Source organism: Seriola dumerili, unplaced genomic scaffold, assembly GCF_002260705.1.
Source record: "Seriola dumerili isolate Sdu_G_001 unplaced genomic scaffold, Sdu_1.0 BDQW01000301.1, whole genome shotgun sequence".
NCBI lineage: Eukaryota > Metazoa > Chordata > Actinopteri > Carangiformes > Carangidae > Seriola > Seriola dumerili.
The window spans coordinates 233,809-254,165 of record NW_019174556.1 but is presented as its reverse complement, the minus strand read 5'-3'; the positions used below and the strand labels follow the sequence as shown (position 1 = coordinate 254,165).

The 20,357-nt window shown below is 41.1% G+C and overlaps 2 protein-coding genes across 2 annotated transcripts; both read right to left on the bottom strand.

Moving 5' to 3' along the window:
• Positions 1 to 4,329: 4,329 nt before the first annotated feature.
• LOC111231389 (histone PARylation factor 1) lies at positions 4,330 to 7,544 on the bottom strand. Its single transcript, XM_022758464.1, has 8 exons — positions 7,539 to 7,544; positions 7,220 to 7,403; positions 6,546 to 6,732; positions 6,233 to 6,331; positions 5,884 to 6,037; positions 5,250 to 5,337; positions 4,770 to 4,942; positions 4,330 to 4,622 (listed from the first exon to the last, which is right to left on the bottom strand). The coding sequence occupies exons 1-8, from the start codon at positions 7,542 to 7,544 to the stop codon at positions 4,488 to 4,490; spliced, it is 1,026 nt and encodes a 341-aa protein (XP_022614185.1). The 3' UTR covers positions 4,330 to 4,487.
• A 1,790-nt stretch (positions 7,545 to 9,334) lies between these two features.
• On the bottom strand, positions 9,335 to 18,744 carry LOC111231388 (cGMP-specific 3',5'-cyclic phosphodiesterase-like). Its single transcript, XM_022758463.1, has 20 exons — positions 18,464 to 18,744; positions 17,582 to 18,266; positions 16,711 to 16,800; positions 16,466 to 16,546; positions 16,293 to 16,382; positions 16,008 to 16,160; positions 15,845 to 15,912; positions 15,579 to 15,727; positions 15,014 to 15,189; positions 14,834 to 14,884; positions 14,403 to 14,549; positions 13,602 to 13,730; positions 12,137 to 12,231; positions 11,864 to 11,951; positions 11,338 to 11,438; positions 11,156 to 11,233; positions 11,006 to 11,069; positions 10,853 to 10,927; positions 10,013 to 10,096; positions 9,335 to 9,862 (listed from the first exon to the last, which is right to left on the bottom strand). The coding sequence occupies exons 1-20, from the start codon at positions 18,742 to 18,744 to the stop codon at positions 9,731 to 9,733; spliced, it is 2,817 nt and encodes a 938-aa protein (XP_022614184.1). The 3' UTR covers positions 9,335 to 9,730.
• Positions 18,745 to 20,357: the final 1,613 nt, after the last annotated feature.

Sequence of the window (20,357 nt, the reverse complement as noted above, 5' to 3'; positions counted from 1 at the left end):
TTAACAGTTACCAGAGAAAAAAATACAACTGGGCTTTCATGTCAAAAGCTGCAGAAGACAAGATCACAACTGAAGAGACATGCTTATCCAAGTTCAGCTGATGTAAAATACCGGTAAGTATTTATGAGATGCTGTAAGATCTGCATGCATGCACAGATCTCTGTAAAATAAATAGTATTGAAGAAGACAGTTGTGCTCAAAGATGAGTTCAAAGCGTGACTTCTTTTCCAGTTTTGCCTACATAGGGCACATACCTACATACTTAATCATGGACACACAAAGTGCCATTTTTGATTTTTTACTTATGATAATACAAAAACTCCTGAATGCATCCAAGTATGTGAGATCAAGGACCCCACCCTAAAAGAGTAGACTAAGGTGTGTGTCTGTGAGTGTGTGTGTGTGTGTGTGTGTGGTACTACAGTCCATTACCAAAATCACATTAGCCTGAGAGAGTGCACTGAGACAGGAAACAACCATCTACCATCTCCTGACTCACTTTCACTGAACACTCAAACACACACACACACACACACACACACACACACACTGCACGATCAAATCTAGATGATAACACCTTATACATTATATTCTATACTCTTCTTGTTTACAACAGACATTCAAGAAAATATTTCAGATGAATGCAGAAGAATATTTTTTTCCTATTGTAGTTGCAACAGTGTATTGAACTTAATAAAACAGGCCCTGGTCTTAGCGGTAAGGATATGTGATGAAGTTGTTTTGTAGACATCGAGAGGACAGGAAAGGAGAGGGTAGGAGAGGAGAGGAGAGGAGAGGAGAGGAGAGGAGAGGAGAGGAGAGGAGAGGAGAGATCTGCATAGTAATAATCAGAATTTCACTTTACAAAAGAAAGACTGAAAGGCAGAAAGACTTACTGGCAAACCAGCCCTGCCCAAGAGTGGCCTGAGAGAGCACTTAGTAGGCAGGCACAGGGCACATCTACACTATAGAACACTTTACCCAGCAGTGCATTATGCAGTAACAGAACCACAAACAAGCAGATGGAATGCTATCAAACTATGACACATACCACCTATTAAGCCTCAAGAGAACCCAATGCTCAGAAAGTACTTGCAATACAGTATATCATGCTTATATAGAATGGCAAATGGGAAAACTCTTCACAGGTCAGAGTGAGGGATGCTCATCCTTTGGCCAGTAAAGCCTGAAACAGTCCATGTAAACAGTAGCTAAACCTACAGTGCTGGGTGTGAAGTTGTAAACATTCTTCACTGCAGCCTGTTATAGTAACTAGTGGAGTCGGTGCAGGCCTGGTGGTGTTTATTTTGACGGCCATAACAACTCGCGCAATTGGCCTATTTGGGTATTATGACACCCCTCCCAAAGCACATCACTCTAAAGTCTCTTATCAAAACAGATGGTATCTTCTCCGCAGAGAGCTTTTCTCGTATAAGCAGCTAATTTTAACACAGTTTAATGCACATCAACGAAAACCTGTCAGATCACCAGCGCCGATGTGCTTCGGCACGGCGACGCCTTTGACTGCTCTCCCTAAGCGCACAGCATCAGCAGCGGTTTGGGCTGCTGGTCTACACGGCTGACTGGGCCAGTCAAAGCGGAGAGCGGGCTGCGGACAGACACCCACCTGCCGTATACGGTTCTGGTGCAGCGGTGGTGGTGGTCCACCCTCGGGAGACGTGTTGCTCGAAGAAGCCATTTTCAAGTCACTGTCGGAGCCGCCGCCCCTGGAATGACTTTCTTCCGGGCTACTTGCCATTCTGTCTCGGACTGACTGCTTGCTTCAGCTGTGGGCGACGCAGTCAGTGAGGGTCCTTTTGCCAGTGCAAGGTGGATATCTGTGCGGGGCCTCAGAATCCTAAAGGCTCGGCAGGGCCCCGGATCATTCTGCGGCGTCTGATTCAGTCTGTGATCAGGCGTGACTGAAGCAAATACTGTGATTCTTCCCGATTGTCAAAACCGAAACGAGCGCTCCCTCGGATAAGGGATGCTCCCGGTGTGTTGCTGTGTTGCCTGCGCGTGTATGTGTGTGGGGGTGTGAACGCGCCTCTCATGCGCTTTCCCGAAACTCCGCAGGACCAATGCTGCCTTCACGGACAGTTGGGAACATCGTCAGCGCACCTTGATTGGTTGATCAATCTGAAAAACAGTTTTTTTTTTATTTTATTTATAACAATCCATTTTCAAATAGACGACCTGTAGGGGGCGAGGGGGCAATATTTAAAGTGACCTAACCCATGATATGATTGGTTGATAGTCTAAGAAGAGAAGATTACAATTTTTAAAACTATGCCCGCTATTAACCGTGTTTTTAAACTGATTAAAAAAAACATTTAAATAGTAATTACACCGCCACAGCATTAATTAATTCATTAATTTCTACCGCTAAGCAGAATAGTACTCCACATGGCTTAAAAGAATAGACCGATAAGAATACATATTATGACTAGACCATTTCAAACCATCGGCACCTGAATGCACCTCAACCAGTAGTGCGCTCATGTATTGCTTTTGTCCCCCACCCCTTGGTGACTCTGCAGCAGTGGAAGCTTCAGACGGGAGAGTTAACAGTGTGGTCCATTATTTCAAATGATGATTTAAGAAAGAAAGAAAGAAAGAAAGAAAGAAAGAAAGAAAGAAAGAAAGAAAGAAAGAAAGAAAAGTAAAATTGCTTACACAAGTCAGAAATAATCACAGCCCATGCACACCGGGTTGGGCCTACATAATGTAATCTCCCTCTTAGTATTCTTACGCCCTCACCTTGGTCTGGGTCTCTTCACTGAACTACAAATTTAATGGGAGTTGACAGGGAAAAATCAATAACAATGTCTTGGAGACATTTAAAAACCAAGCAGGACTCGAGTATAGGAGGTGAGGAGGATGAGAAATTATGTTGAATTGGCAAAATTCTGTCATTATTTATATCTAGATTCGTTTTCAGAGTGAGTAGATCATATTGCTCCAGATCAGATACTATATTAATTTACCTTTTATTTAAAAGGCAGAGTGAAAGATGAGAATATTAGAATGAGGATTAACCAGAATTGCAGCAAAGGTTAATTTGTTTTGAATTCATCATTTCATTTAAAAAGCACATTTAACATAATCAGTTATGAAAGAGATTGATTTTTGGTGGGTGTTCCTTTGCCCTGTACTTAGATAAATCCAGATTCATGGCTGCTCATTCCAAAATAATTAAATTTTTCAAAGGAAAGTGTATGGAAGTATTGGATTTAAACATTGGTTTCAACCCAGGCAAGCTTTTTATTATTGTCCAGGTAGAACGCAGACATCTGTGAGATCATAAAAATACTAAATAAATAAAAACTAAACCCTGGATAATAGGTACAAAAACTTTACTTTACCCTTTAGGTGTATAGGGAATGGTATGGCGTAAGCCTGGATTACCAACCAGGCAAAGTGGGCAACTGCCCCAAAAGCGCTTGATTCACTGTGTGCTGGTTCCTTATCAATTATCAAATGCATTATTATGTAATCTTGTGACCCCCATCTTGTAACTTAGAGAGGCCTGTTTCAAAATATAGATGGTAGATCTTTATTATTTTGGGTTTACATGTGCAAATATGGTGAATTTTCCTAAATGAAGTATTTCAACAAATCACACAAAATCTGTTGCTAGGTAGGATTATAGCACATAAGAATCGATTGCTTTATGGGTCTCTGTGCAACATATAATGAAGATGTCATCTAATGTGTGTTGTTCCGACAGTATGTGATAGGAACCAGGAGGCCTATAAAGGTTAATGCAGCAATGCTCCTGAGGAGAGCATAATTGATTATGTTATTTCCAGTATGGAGGTATGGTTCCAGTAAGGATGACTCTGGAAAGAATTATTCCAATTTAAGTACCATCACAAGTTACCAGGTTAAATGAAAAACTGAATCTATCTGATCTATTCTATATGTAGTTTACCCGATCAGTGTAAATAACTGCTAATGACTGCTGAGTTTATAATGTTGGGACACGATGACTCAACTGCCAAGGAAGGGATGTCTTTCACAAACATGTCATTATACTTTTTTTTATGGGAAACACCGCCATCTGTCGCCACTGCAAGGTATTACACCGAAAACACAATCCTGTCTTACAAGCAATCTTTTATAAGATTGCTGTTGGTTTGTCAGTGTCCAAACCAACAGCAAAATACATTCTTTGATGATCCAAATCTAAAAATGAAACTGCTGGATGGTATACACAACAGCTGCTGCATAATCTAGACGCAAGGTTTGTTTAACGATTCATTGAGACCACCTTTCATACAAAAATTGGACAGGTAAAAATATAAAAATACTTTATTAGACATCTACCTTTTACAAACAAAATATCATTGAACTGGTTCCAATCAATGACAGCAGCACCAAAACCACCAAGAAACATTAACAATGACAAACAACAGAAGACAAACCACATGGTGGGAAAAGCTTATAAGAACAAGAACTGAAATGAACTTCGGAGTCTTTTTTTTTTAATGTGCAGAGAGTTGGTCCAGGTTATCATGGCTACGGCTGGAGAGGTGGGCCTCCACAATTTCCCCAAATAAATTTCTCTTCAGCAAGCTGTAGGCCATAGGCAGAAGTTGCTTGATTACCTTGTGAAAATACTGTGGGGCGGGGTGGGGGGTGGGGCAGGAAACCAAAGAACAATAAATAAATTTCTTCCAGTCACATTACTTCAAAATTAATTGAGAGACATTGGGTGTAATGAAGTGTGAGTATGGAAGGATTATTATTCATGTTCTGAGACTTACATGAGATCCGTAACAGAAGAGGTCTATTCCTAGCTCATAACCCATGCCATAGTCACACTCATCGTTGGCAAACTGAACGAACGTGATCATCTCCTGGAGAGGTCCAAAGGCTTTGACACGCTCTTCATCATTCTGCGCTTCAGCAATTGCCTTGCAGATCTTTTTGAGACCAGCTAGGTACATAAGAATAATGAGGCGAAAAAATGCTAAGAAAAACCGTGAATGTAGATTATTAACAGACTTGATTTCCATTTAAGCAAAACTAAAAACAGCTTCAACTGTAATAGTATTTTTAAACATGCAATCTGTCATTCAAGGTGGACTATTATAAATATTCACAAAGTTGCTCAAATGAAATCAAAATGAAATCATGAGCTCACATCAGCAACAGAACAATCGAGGGAAGAATCACCAAAGACAAAAGCGGCAAGGGCCCCTTGATGATCACCAAGGTTTAAAACTATATGTATGTAGGCTCACCATCCGTTTCTGGCAGTTCTCTGTATCCTACATCATTTTTGTCTACAGGCACAACAATGCCGGCACCGTGGAACGTCTTGGTAACCACCTGTGGTGTGACAAGAGGTTTCTCATTGTCTCGTATCAACTTGAAGCACCTTATTTAGTCAAACACATTGTTGTTTTGAACACACGACCATCACCAGTTAGATTTAAGTTATTCATATTTTTGCCAAATGCTACTACGGTTTGGAGCTCCATTTTGCAAGAGGGTTGTGATTAAATTAATGGATGCTTAGTTTTATTGCATTATGGCAACGCAGTGGGTTGAGAATGAAATGAAGGAAGGAGGATGGAGGATAGGAGGATGTGACGGGGCTGGCAATGTGTCCAAAACACTAATAAGGTTATACACATGAAACCAACATATACTCTATTTCAAATGCTTGGGGTGTACTTGCAGGTGTCCTCTACATACTAACTTGCATCATATGGCAAACACAATTGAACACAGTATTGAATTGATACACTGCAATGCTTTAAATTTGCAGTCCTAGGGACAACATATGAAGTAAAAAATTAGAAGAGTTACAAGTGAGTTTTAAAATCAATATAATGTGGGTAATAAAATAGTTTTCTCCGTTGTGTAAGCTACCTTCTTGTCCCTCTGCTTCATGCCTTTGGTCTTCTGCTCTAGACACAAACCCAGAGTCTCAGCCCTCTCTCTCAGTTTTGCCTCCAAGCTTTCTGAAGCTTCTCCCCCTGCTTTCTTGCTGCCCCTCTCTTTCCTCTTCCTCAACAGACACAGGCTGACCGAGGAGGGAACAAAGAGATCAACAGTAGGTAAGAAGACACACATGGAAGGGGGAAGATAATGAGGAAAAAACATCTAATTCAATAATGCTCCTCTGCTCCCACACATGTGAAGATGCACACACGCAATAAGGAAGATGATCATATATCATATTATCCTATGTGGTGAATATGTGGTGGTTAGTACTCACAGGACAGCAGCAAACAAGTTGTCCCCCATCTGTGTTATAGTGCAGCCCTTCTTGGCTTCATTTTCCCCGACAAACGAAGGGAGGGAGTCTGGAGTATCTCTGGTGGATTTTTAGGAAAAATAAAATCCAGTAAAAATAAATCAGAACAACTCATGTTTCCATATCAACATCCCCTCACTAGCCAGACTGTGTTCTCTCACTGTAGCTGGTACAGTACCTGTTAGTAGGCTAAGTCGTATGGAAGCTGTAACATTGGAATAATAGCACTTATACTGACTCAGCACAGATCGAATACCTTCATTGTGTGCTATACCTGTAATAGCCAATGTGATGCTGGCTGTCCTCACTCCCCTGAAGTATGGTCTGAAACTCTGGTGGGTCATAAATATACCTCCAGTGAAGATGGAAGTTAGGCTGAGGATTCTTTGACTTTTTGTGAGCTCCAGCCAGAATGTCAAAGGGACCAACCAGCTGCAAACCCAGTGCGTCTGTCAGTGCACCTATAGAGATTAACATTCATAAAAAGAATACATTGATACGACATGCAGACATACTGACAAACGGATGCAAAACCTAAGAAAGCTCAAGGAAATAGTCTAAGAAAACAAGGAGACAGTCTGCATATGTTGACAACGTTCAGGGCCGTCATCTTCCTGAACAATGCAGAACATCACAACAAGCATCTCAAATGTTTGGTGGTGATGATGAGCATGAAACTGCTTCTTCATGCTAAACTAGCAAATATAAAGGCAACATCAAACAGACAGACTTGTGTAAAGAGTTATCTCAGATGTTGGGCTGGTACTGTGTATTTGTGCATCCAGCCCATTCATCCAGACTTTCCATTGGCTAAGCATCACTAATCTCAGTGGCTCCATCCTGTTTTCTCTATGTCTACATACAGAAGAATTGATTAAATGTCAGATGCACCTTCTGCCCTATCATTGTTATTGTAAAAAGATATGGTGTTAGTGTAGAACAGCGTACCACGGGGGTTGTCAGGACAAAGCTCCTTGCAGAAATCCCAGAAGTGGTACAGGTCCTCTGGCATTTGAAGCTTGTACAGTTGCACCATCTCATCCCGTTGCTCTAAATCCACCTTTGACAATGGCACGGCTTTGGATTCATCAGTACGGGCTTTCTTCGAATCCCTATTGCCTGTACCTGACTCCTAAAGAAATGTATTGTAGGAGAAACAAGTATGTTATACTGTCTATACAGTACACCAAGCTATAACTAATGCATTTTAGCACAACCGACAACGAAATAAACTGACTGGCAGTTGTTTCCAAAATGTTATCATCACCTCCATATCAATGAGGGTAATCTAAATATAAGAAAAATACCTTTCAGTATAACACAAAATCAGCAGCATCATAAACTGCAGCTTTTACATAAGTTGAATCAACGCCTCTCTATAACAGTTTGAACAAACAGTGAACAATACCATAAAGGTAGGATTTATTGCACAGTTGTTATTGAATTGAATCAATAAACTGGCAACTGTATTGCATAAGGCCCTTATAAGTAAGAGCTATGCTCAGTGCTCTGTATGTTAAAGCCAGCAGAGGAGTATGAAGGGACCGAGCTCTCACACAAGTTATGTTAGCAGTAAGGGAACTGATTTTTGGCCTTTATGGGATCAAACCACGAATCAAATCCATGCACCCACGCTTCCCTGCAGCAGACCACAGAGAGGTCAATTAAAGCTAGCTTACATCGCTAAAACAGATATACTGTTATGACTCAGCACCTCTCACTTGTGTAATGCATACCCAGTGTGCGGTGTAATGCAATCACCTTTCAAACGTTATGATATAAACTGTGAACGTCACTGCACGAGCAGCTCTGCGGCATCAGTCAGCAGAACTGCTGCCATGTTGTCGTCTGACCGCTGCTGCTCACACAGCGTGTGCCAAACTGTTCTGCCCACAACGTTTAACAGAAGCCGCTTAATCGCCACTGTTGCCAGACGCAACACAACTTTTATCCTGGTGAACCACTGTTTGAAACGGAAATGTCTGCGACCCAACCAACGTGGTGAAAACAGCGTAATTTTACCTGAATTGATTTGGGTTTTCTTTTTGCGCGCCCTGTCATTTTTCTTCCTCTTGTCTCTTCGTCGACGTCTTCTTCTGCAGGTCGGACTCCGCTGCAACCGCGCCGCGTTAAAGTACACTACTGCCCCCCTGTGGCCGGGGATGCTGACTGCAGCTGACAGTCTGTAGCATTTTGTAAGTTTATGAGGACTGGAAATAAAGTATATATTTGGAAATGATCATGGTGATGAAAGTGTGTGCTGAAAATCAATGTAAGCGTGAATGTTAACTAAAGTTCTTGGCATTCTGGCTCAATGACCAAATTTATTTGTTACAATTTAAAGATTTAAAGATTTGTAAAAAAAAAAAAAAAAAAAAAAAAGGAAAAAAAAGCAAAGAAAAAGCAAAAAACGAATACATGTCAGAACAACCATCAAATGCTGCAGTGCGCTAAGAAATTCACAGCACGCAGTAGGTATCTAATTTTCAGAAAATCCAAAAATGTATAAGGCTTTTTAAACACTGGTCCTACATGGTGGCTCAAACATCACATGCTATAATGTATATGTAGGATTATACTGAAATACTGAACAGCCACACAAACAGAATTAATATGTCTACTTGGCCAAAAAGCTCTACTAATAAGGTTTGCGATAACACTGTAATGCATTACAGGATACTGTTCTGAAAATACATACAGTAATATGTGTGGTGAACAACAGATTTCCCCATAGCTTTTTACTTTCAGGAAAATAACACAAAATTTCTTGTCCACACTTTTGCAGATTTTCTGGCTAACCTAGCAATTCTGACTGTGTACATTTAATTGCATTAGCACAATGTCACAGACCAGTGTGGGCCTGTGGCAGTGGTTCATAGTTTGTCTCTGTCTCTGAGTATTGCATGATCTTTAAAACAAAACAAAAAAATGCAGTGCATCAAATGTTGGATGTAAAAAAAAAAATCTCAAAATGCTAGATCCTGATTTGATAAATATATGGGAACACATAAACAAAAGGGACTTGAGACGTAAGTTTTCTTTTAAGTATTTTCAAATCTGGATAAACATTTACAAATCTTAGTATGCATTTGCAAATCTAGATATACTGTACATTCATAAAACATACATATGAGGTGTGAGAATGATCAACTCCATGTTGCAGACTTTCACAGTTTCATCTTTTAAAAGTGGGCAAATGTGAGACTTGACACTGCTGACATTGTTTACATACAGGACATGCTGCAGCATATGCTTTTAGCCAGTTGTCTGGGACATAACTGCAGCATTTTTACATTAGTCAAGATTATTGTACATCCCGTTAACACATTTGATAGTCAAAGACACAAATTCAACATTTAGTAAAGGTGAGTCCAAGAGAGGAAAGAGAGAAACTGCCGTTTGTAGGTAAAATAATTTTTTGCTGCCAACGTTAAGTGTCTTCATCTTCTGTCCGATCCTCTATTCCTCTGTCTGTCTCTCTTCCTCATTGGCTTCGCTGTTTTCTTCCTCAGTGAGACGCAGCCAGTTTTCTCTGTTCTTCTTACAGCCACTCAGCAGTGGGGAGCAGGTATCAAACAGTCTTGTTACAGCCTGCGCAAGAGACAGAGATAGTGAAGAAAAAACATGTGACAGAGACAAAGACAGAGAAAACGGCAATTAGAGCGGAGAATAAAAGAATAGAATAGCAGCGAGGACATTGTTATGGTTCACATGCACATATTGTGCGCAGCAGTGACACACCTTGTAGAGTGGATAGCAGATCTCATCGATGTATTCAACTTGCATGTATGGCAGGCGGGTGCTGTTTTCTCTGTTCATAATGTCCTAGCAGGAGGGAGTGTAAACTGGCTGTTATAACAGTAGTACTATTTGAGAGGAGGCCAGATCAAGTTCCACACAAAAACTATAGCTATTTACTTTTTTTTTTTTACTTTAAACCTAAAAGAAACAAAGAACATTTAAGTTAATTTGCTAAAATAGAGAGAAAAGATCAATCAGACTTTATATTACAAAATAAAGCACCATGTTGTACATCATAAAGATGGAACAAGTTCACTAAACGTAGTTGATCTAGTCAAAGATGGTATGTTTGTGGTTTTCAAAGTGGAACCTGAGAGGCAATAACAATCCATGAAAAGCCTTTGTGCAGTCTGTATAAAGGCCATATGGAAAGAAATATACATAAATAAAATCAGCCCTGATGTCACCGTGACGTGACCATCACCTAAAAGACATTCCCTTTGGAATACAAACCAGTCAATGTGTTTGAACAGCAAAAAGACAGCTGGGCATATTTCTCCATCTCTTCTCTATTGTTATCATGGTTGGACATCCACTGGGTGAAGTGGTTAAGTGATGTAATATAAATTTAACAATGAGAATGTAACTGGGATTCAAATCTGCTTGAAGGACTCCCCAACATGAAAAGAGGCTGCATCACTGAGGTAAAATAATTATTTTAGGATCGATATGACCAGACAGAAAAGTGTGATAAAAATGATGTGACTGCTGCGATGAATAACACTGATGTTTTTAATTAATTCAGGATCTATGATTTAGCATTTTGCTAGCAAGACTTACAATAGGTTTGATTTTGAACTCCTCTTTCTCTTTGTCCCCTTGAGCGAAGAACTCCATGGCAACCAGCCTGGCAATCTGTTTCGGATAAAAGAGCGAGGTTAAGGTTGTGATGAAGCGAGAGATGACGTGTGAAGTGTATTTTGTGAGACCTACCCTTTTTTGTTCAGGCCAAGGCTTTGTGATAGCAGAGAGGTCACTAGCCGTCATTAACATCGACCTGCGGGGGTGAATAAATATCTTAAAAGACAGCCCCCTTGCACATCATTATCATATGTCCCTGCTATTCATTTATTTCATTCTCACCTTAACAGCTCTTTTTGTTTCTCATTCTTCCAGCTCACTCTGCTTTTCTTAGCAAGAGAAAAGAACTCATTCCTTCTCCTAAAAACACAGCCACGAAAAAAACAAACAAATCATGTGAGTTAAAACAGGTCTGACACAAGGCTTGACCTACAGGTACTATGACATTTTATGTTTTAACATACTCCATGTACACGGTCAGGTCAGTTGCGAGGATTGCCCTTTTGATCATGTGTAGTGCAGTCCTGTGGTCTTCTGCAGAGAGACCGCTGAGAATCTGACTCCCCTGGGAGAAGATGAGAGAGATGCAAAGTGAGAGAGGGCAGTGAAGGTGGCATGCAGACTTAGTGATCGCCACATACATGCAGAGGCAGTCGGGCATAAACAAAAGCTCTCTCTCTCTCTCTCCACTGACTGTAACTCGAAAACAAAAGAATAAAGACCAGTTGAAGGAATATTTTAATGCAACAATACATCTCTCTATCTTTGCTTTGGCAAATTGTGTGCATGCGCATCATGTAAATAAAGTTGAATTTGAAAAACAAATGAATTAAGGTAAAGAGAAAGAAAGACAAAGAGAGCAATGGCACGGCTCATGGATGTACATTCAGACATACTGACGCTCGAATGCATACACAGGTGACTCATAGTTTGATGGAAAAATGAGAGATGGGTCAGAATGAAGGAAAAGATGAATGGTTGAGGTCTTACAGTGTTGTTTAGGATGAAGAGGCACAGATTGTAGTGGTGGTTCTCAAGAGAAGAGTGTCCATATAGCTGAGCTAAAGGCTGTTGACTCCTGAGAGAGAGAGAGAGAGAGAGAGAGAGAGAGAGAGAGAGAGAGATTATACTGAATATAAGAAAGCAGTGACTAACAACTGATATAAATAACCAAAATAATATCTGGAAATATATAAGTTATTCAAAATACATATACATTAGAAATAACCATGTATATCAATTTGAATATCAAACAAAATGTACCTTTCTATATAAGAGTTACTGACTCCTCTGTGGTCGAGATCATGATTCAGAGTGGCTATCATCAATGCTAGGATCTCCAGACGGGAAAAAATAGTCTGTGATACAAACAGAAAGAGATAGAGACAGCGAATTAAAGGTAAAAAAAATGAAAGTCTTTACATTGAAGTTTGTTTCTCTTGGTACATTTTTTAAAAACAGTAAGTAAGGGAAGGGGAAGGCACAGCCGCACATTCTGTCTTATGCGTAAAGTCAAGGATCAAGGATAAAAAACTGTATATAAAATGACTGTACACTATATCACAAAGTGTTCCACAGAATTAACCCATGAGAAAAAAATGGCACAATATTGCTTTGAACCTGCTGTAGCTGGGTGAAAAGAAAGGAAGTGAGAGGACCTCAACACTCCACTTTAGAGGTTAAGAGGTCAGTCACAATATGGATGATGATGTACAGCTGAAACAAAATAACCTACATCCAAAAGACCATTAAAATGTCCCAAAGGAAAAATCTTAAGTGAGAATGCAAACATTGGAAGTTCATTTCTGTCCACAGCAGACCACAACAGATGTGATTTATTGAACCGAAGAATCTAAAGATGTGGAAAACCTCATGAATATGGGGATACAACATTTCACATTTTAATCAAATGTGCACGAATACTTTTGAAATAAACAAATGACACAAATGCCAACGTGTTCTATCAACTGAGTGTCATTCCAACTCCTTAACTACATCCAACAGGATGAAGTAACTAGTTTCACAACACTATAGTTCACAGTCACAATTAATCGTGTAAATAGCGGGAGAGGCTAAAACAAGCGAGAGGCAGAGGTCAGTTAAGCAGAGATTTAGGCCTGTGTGTGATCCCCATGGAAAGCAGCTAAGAGGTTTTAGAAAGGTCTAAAATTAATCCTCTTTCAAATAATTAAGAGTGCTCTGTACTGTAGAAACCCTGCAGTCCTCGAATGACTCTTCCACAAACTTTACAATGGCTAAACCTCAAGATATCATATCGTATCAAGTCATACATAATGCAACTGCTACTGATACAGTTACCCATGGTGAATAGTCACCAAAATGCATCATGAGTATGTTTTCCTGACTATATTTGAATGAGGCATTAGAAATACCTGTTAAAATTCTTGCCACTTTTAAACATTTAGCTTATTATGGTTATATAATATAAATAAATATAAAAAATATAATCTGCGCTATATTTGCTCACTGGCCACTAGCACTGCCACGCTAAAACATTAGCAGGGCAAGTATGCCTGAAGCACAAATCATCAATTGTATCTCTTAATATACCCTTTTTCTGGTCATCTGAGACTAATTTTGAAAATCGTTTTATTAATAAAAATGAAAATTAGCATGCAAAGGTATATGAAAACATATATTATTGTCTTTAAATATGTCAGTTTTTTGGTAGTGACAGCTGTTCACATTAACACATGCATGCACTGACCTGGAGCTGGTTTGTGGCCATGAGCATAGCAAACATGCTTTGCGCAGTGCTCAGTGCATGGTTCCAGTTGTGATAAGGCACGTTGTTCCTGTAACCACGGCGCACAGTCAGGATCCACTGGCACAGACTCTGAGGGGAAGAGAAATTTACAAGAGGTGTTAAATAACTGGTAATAATAAGTATTTTTTAGGGATCATTTATCATGATCTCAATTCAATTTCTAGTGCAATTTGCCAATAGATTAACAGCTCAAAACCCACAACATGTTGAAAAAGAAAAGGAATATTTGGCATATCATTAAACTAAATGAAACTAATCTCTAATCCATATTCAGGTAATACCATGCAGTGTTGTAGTACATGAGTCCAGGACTTGAACTTGAGCACTGATCACTTAGACTCGGACTCAGAGTTGAGCATTAACAGCATACGGACACGGAATTTGGAGATGAGAATTCAGACTTTTTTTTGTAAGAAGTGCATTTGTTTGGCTGTTATGTGACACACAGTAAATGAACTCACTTTGAAATGACAGCTTTGTCATTTGTGCTAAATGTGGACTTTTCATTTGTATGCCACTAGCACTTGAGCCCATCTTGGAACTCGACTCAGACTCAACCTTGATGATTCAGACTCAGGTAATGCGGACTCGACTCGGACTCTAACTCTGACTCGGACTCAGACACTGGGGTCTTTAGTGACTTGACTACAACACTGGCACCATGGTTTAACAATAGCACATATATTCTCTACCAGAAAGACTGCTTTTGCCAAGAAGCCAAATTATTCGCAGGTCAGTTACCTTGTAATCAATTTTAAAATCCTGCACTAAATTGAGGTCCAGGAACATACGGACGGTGGCCTGTGTGGTGAGGTCCTCTGGCAGGCCAGAATCAGAGAAATGAAAGTCCAGAATGTGCAGTTCTTCAGCAGAAGGAATGGTGACCTCCTGAAAACAGAAAACCAAAAAAACGAAAGCCATTGACACACAGACATCCAATCACTCACACCCACAAGTTGGGCTGAAAGTGGACCAACCCTCTCCCTACCTCCCGCCCACACAACACACAGGTCAGGGAAGACATCTAACTGGTATACTGAGTGTCACCTTTGACACCCACAGACAATGACAGCAGCAAATAAAGATGTTTAAATGGGTAGAGCAGTAGTTGTACATTAGCAATGACGCCAATTAATTTTTTAATTAATTAGAGAGGCGAGGAGAAGAATCACCTGCAATGCCTGGATTTCCTGTTCTGCTGCTGTAATGTGATAGGCAAGAACCTGCAGGAAAGAAGAATGAACACACATAAACACAGTGTTTTAACTTTTTTGCAAACACCTAAACGGGTACCTTTGACTATAAGCCAAAGATATGAGCGCTACGCTAATAAGGTAAGGTGGTTTTCCCACCTCCTGTGTGACCTCTATACTGGCCCTTCGCTCCTCAGTGATCTGCACGGCCTGAGCGTACTGCAGGGCCAGGCCGCAGTACACTGCCAGGTCTTCCAGTAGACGCTCATCATATTTGTTGAAGGCTTCCATGTCATCTGAGTCTCTGCTGCATTTGTTCATCAGCTGGCACACCGCTGTAAGAAACAATATAGAAACAGAGGCATGACAGTATGAGGAGTTTTCAGAGGCTTCACATCTTAAGTCTTTGTGTCAGTTCTGGTAGGACCAGTATAAGAGAACTGTATCTGCCTGTTTCTCTTCTGTTTATTAGCACATGGTAGTTTTCAAGGGTTAAATTAAATCCCTGCCTAATAGTCCTAATCACATTAGCTAGCAAATAGCTGACTTCCTTTTTTAGGTTGTCAACACCACACAGCATCTAGTATGTTTACTGCAGCGAGCATGAATGATGTGTGTTTTAAGAAGGGGCAGCCTTTATAATAATTTGACATAAGAAACCATGAGTACAATGTGACTGTTCATTAATATAAAATGACCATTGCCGTGTCAGAGAGTGACTTACCGATAACATTTTCAGACCTCTCGTTTCTAACAGGGCAGCAGATGAGGCTCTTCATTGATCCTTCAGAACTCTCCGACATATTAAGTGTCGCCATAGAGACCAGAGTTCGAAGGGCATATGATGGATCTATATCACTGATGTCACGCTCCCTGAAAAATGATGTGGAACTATTTTAGGATATGTCATACGAGAATGTAAGAAAATATCATTTGGTTTTGTTCATGTAAACTGTCGATGAGGACTTGTGGCAGAGTGCAGGCCAGTACCTTCTGTAGATCTGGCAGGTTGATCCGAGCTCTTCGCACTCCAGGTGTATCACTCGCGAGAATGAAACCTGAAATAATACCACCAGAGGAACAGAAAATAAGTTTGGAAAGACGTGATGCATGACCAAATAAACAGAAAAAGAAATCTAACAAATAAGCACACCTCTTGCGCGATGACAGGGGTTTGCGAGCTGGGGATGAAGATGGTGCAGTACTGGGCATGTGTGAAGGGCATGATGGTAGCTGCCATCTTACTCAGCAGAACCTCAAAGGAATGATGCTCCTTTGACAAAACCTGTGCCATCTCAATCAAGGCCTGACACAAAAGCAGCAATACTGTTAGTATTAGTGTACCGGTGTGTGACAGGTTCTTAGGATATAACCACAGTAGAAAGCAGCAAATCCTGATATGCACACGTGACTATGCAGCTGGATCTTATAACGTTACCTCACTGCGTTTGGCCTCCTGTCTGGAGCTCTCGTACAGCTGGACATTGTCCAGGACCATCCCCAACACATCCATATGATTGGACAGCACCTGGCCAAACCAAATTCAAATTTAAGATTTTCATAATTAATATGTAGCTTTGTTAAAAAATTAAAGAACCTCCAGGTCCTCACCTTTTCATCCATGCTGGTAAAAGCAGAAACCGATCCATCTCCTAAACTTCTCTTATTGATCATTACCACTACACCTACCACCTGTGCACAACAGAAAACATTGAAACACTGAAAACATATTGAAAAACAATGAGAGCATCCATATGCTTACACTGATCAAATCATACATCAAAACAAAAAAACACACACACACACACACGCCTCTTGAAATAAATGAAGAAATGATAGGAATGTAGGAATGCTACCTCTCCCCTGTGCTTCCTGATGGGCACGCTCAAAACAGTCCTGATCTTGAAGTTTGATGATTGATTTTCATCTAAGACGAACCTCGGGTCCTGAGGAGGTGAACAGATTATGTGTCACTGCTCATGATATTTCATTAACAAGATGCTTTTTGCATTATTGTGTGTTAAAATTCCTCTGTAATTTGGAAGCAACAGACATTAAAATCTCACCAACAATTTATTAATACTCATGTGTCCTTAAGCTACATGATCACTATTGCTCATCCGCTTTAGACTCATCCGGCCAGGAATACCCACATTTCTCGCTAACCTTGTTGTCAGAGGTTACTAGGAACTACCCATCCACACCCACCTGACCAGGGATTACCTGGTGTCAGACTCTGCCAGGCACTGGCACTGATTCCTAATCACATTGGTGATGGCGAAAAGGAGGGGTGATGTGGGCACCTCCTGTAATTCCTCTAAAGAGCTGTGCTGTCCTCTCTCTATGTGTGGGTGTGTGTATGTTGGCGTGTGTGCAAGGGAAGAACACACTGTAGCCTAGTGGAGAACATCACTGTCTCAATAATCAGAGGTTAATCAGCGCAAGAAGTAGCTAAAAGGATTAGAAGACATGGTCCATCTGGGACTCCCTGACATGCCCTCAAACTCCGTGAAATAACCTTGTCATCATCTAAAAAAACTGGTTATCAGGAAATAGCAGGCTGATTTAATGAACGGTTCTCATTTCTGATCTAAAATACCTGGGCCCTGAAGCAAACTAACAATTTTGTCATGTGTAGAAACTCGTCTGTTATGTGTTAAGCAGAGCTTACAACAGAATGCAGAGTCATGAGCCAACTACAAATAATGTGCCAGTTTATGCTTTTACCTCTGATGTGTCTCTCAGGTTCATTGGTGACCCTGTGGCCAGTACACATCCCATGATACCCTTCAGCAGATCCAGGTGCGCATGGCTGCAGATGTCGCCCTCGCTCAGGCATCCCAACACTGTTGGGGCAATCACCTCCTCCAAGGTGCTCCTTCCACTACACTTCTTTACCAGAGAGAGGGAGCAGACCTCAGCTGCCAGCAGCTCCCCAGCATGCAGGACAGCCCCCTGGCAGAGCTCTGCCACAGAACTCATCCAGCTGAGACCCCCTCTCAGCAGCTCCATCATCCATGGGCAGCCCTCACCATGGCCACAGGCTGCAGTCTTTGTAGCAATTGGATGCAGAAGCTGAGGACAGTGGGACAAGTCAGGAGAGCAAGGGCAACCGGGAGAAAGAGGACGACAGGGAGAAAAAGAGAAGCGGGAGGAACGAGGGGAGCGGGGAGAGCAAGGTGAGTGACTGCCCAATACATCTGGACTGCAACGATCCATCCAGTCAGGGGCACTGAGATTGGAGGCGAGGGGTTTGATCCTGTCTGTTAAAGATGAGATGTTCAGGTGTGAGTTGGTCAGTGGAGATGAAGTTCTGCGATGGCGAGCCTTCATGAGCAGGTCAGAGTGATCAGAGCTGCTCCTGGGAAAGCTGGGCAGCAGTGGAGCTCCCTCTGCCTGATGACCACTGACCCTGAAGTCACAGACAAGACACATCAAGCTACATGACTAACATGTTTTTTGTGGAAATTACATTGCATGCATTGCTTCATTCCATTAATATTTCTAAAGCGACAGTTCAAAGTCATTAACAATAGCAATAAGTGCACAGTTTTACAAATGCATTTTCATTCTCAGCTGTCAGTAGTATTGCAATAAAAAATATCTTACGCTGAAGCTCTGCGTAAAAAGTACGCCCTCGTAAAGTCAGAGTGGTCATCCAACCACGCTTCCACCTGGTCGCTTCTCATACCATCTCCAAACCTCCTGCTACGCGTCTTGGAGCGGGGGCTCCACAGCGGGGAGAAGAACCAGCCCATTCCCTTCCCCATGGGCTGCTCGCTCACCCTTTCCCTGCCGAAGGACTCCTCGGTCCCAGCGGCAAGAGATGCCCCGAGAGTTGCGCGGCCAGGTTCCATGGACTGCAGCGCTTCCGAGTGGAGGCAGGGCATCCCCTCGCTCAGGTAAAGCGAAAAAAGATCGATCAAACTCAGGTTGTTTTTTTTTTCGCCCGATAAGTTATGTAGGAGAAACCCCTGCCATGTGAACAGGAAGTGAGGCAGACTCAAAGTGCCGTGCCAGAGAGGAGAGCTTAATTGTTAGTGGAAGAGCCCGTGGAAACGATTGCGTCAAGGTAATCCCCTGACCTTTATTTAGCTGAACTGGCCCCACAGGTTTATTCGTTAAAGGGATCCGATTTAAATTTCACTACAGAACTAGTGAACTCGGGCTTTGTTACACAATGAATTGAATGGCCGGTTAGTCCTCTTGTAGCTACTAGTTTTACCAAGTGTTTCAGGCTACCTGAAGAAGGTCTGAGTTTCCAGTAGGCCTGATAAATTTTATTCATTTTAGACTTGTATAGAAATAAATTTAGGCCATATGAACTAATATCACATTTATTGCCTAAGATACTTTGAAGTGCCCTCAGATAGGCATTTAAATACACAAAATTAAAGAATAAAAACACAAATAATATACAAACGATAGTACAATAACATTACCATTAAATACATAGACTACTTGAGTGTCCCCATCAGTCACATCTTGTGAATAATCTATATGAAAAAATGAATGAACAGGAAATGAAGTCATTATCTACCAAACCGAGATACTGCAGTTTTGCATTACAGACATTTAGAATTGTTGCTTCTTCTTGTGACAATATTTTTGGTTTAGTTCAGTGTTACTATGTGTGTCACAGTAAAGATTTTTCATTTATAAATACTGGCGAGTAACATTACAGATAAATAGCTTGAATTGGATATTTTTAAAATATTGCATAATGTGAAATCTGAATCCCTCAAAAATTATTTTAAAATCAACCTAAGGCCTTCCATACATTTTATACAGTTTTTTTTTTAGTGCACCAAAACATGCACATATCCACAGTAAAAGTATGACACATGCCACAGTATAAGTGTTGTAGAACATGTGGGCTTAAAAAAGTACTAGAATGAAAGCAATGGGAAGTTCTGTTTAATTGAATTGTCTTGTGGATAGTTTACATGAAGTGGCAACATGATGAGGGGCATCACATCCATGTAAGAAAGAGAGAGGAGCAGAGGTCACAAAGGGTCAGTGCTGTGATCAGAAAAGCCTTATCAAACAGCCTCAGAAGCTGCCATACAACACTGCTGTGTCTGCAGCTGGAACCACAGAGCAATCAGGAAATTGCTGTGAATAGTTAATTCCTTTTAAAGCATTGCTCTATTGTGTAATTCAAATCCTTCCTTTCCAGAAAAAAATTTTTTTTCTGAATTTTTTTTTTTCCAGTGCTTGACTACACACCACTCAGTGTTTAACTGCTCCCTCTGCTGGCCTCTCACTCCTCATCACCTGCAGTGGGTGGATCCACGAGTGACAGCTGCGCTGCGATTGGCTGCTCCAGGAGGAGGCTGCCATGACACAGTGGATGCTGCACGGAATCAGTTCCACAGCATCAGCAGGCAGCGGACCTCCATCCTCCTCATTATCCCTCTCTCGTTCTCTTTTTTCTCTTCCTTTGCCTCTCCTCCTCTCACCGCCACCCTTGCTCTCTCTTCTCTCTCCCTGTTCCTCTCCC

What these genes read in the sequence shown, in the direction of transcription:
- LOC111231388 (XM_022758463.1), bottom strand. Translation starts at nt 18,744, where the DNA reads ATGCCCTGCCTCCACTCGGAAGCGCTGCAGTCCATGGAACCTGGCCGC. An exon ending in TTTTTACGCAGAGCTTCAGC is followed by an intron (nt 18,267 to 18,463) that starts GTAAGATATTTT and finishes CTGTGACTTCAG; the next exon opens with GGTCAGTGGTCATCAGGCAG. An exon ending in CTTGGCCTGAACAAAAAAGG is followed by an intron (nt 10,928 to 11,005) that starts GTAGGTCTCACA and finishes TATCCGAAACAG; the next exon opens with ATTGCCAGGCTGGTTGCCAT.
- LOC111231389 (XM_022758464.1), bottom strand. An exon ending in TGAAGCAGAGGGACAAGAAG is followed by an intron (nt 5,338 to 5,883) that starts GTAGCTTACACA and finishes GTCACACCACAG; the next exon opens with GTGGTTACCAAGACGTTCCA. An exon ending in TCTTCTGTTACGGATCTCAT is followed by an intron (nt 4,623 to 4,769) that starts GTAAGTCTCAGA and finishes CCCGCCCCACAG; the next exon opens with TATTTTCACAAGGTAATCAA.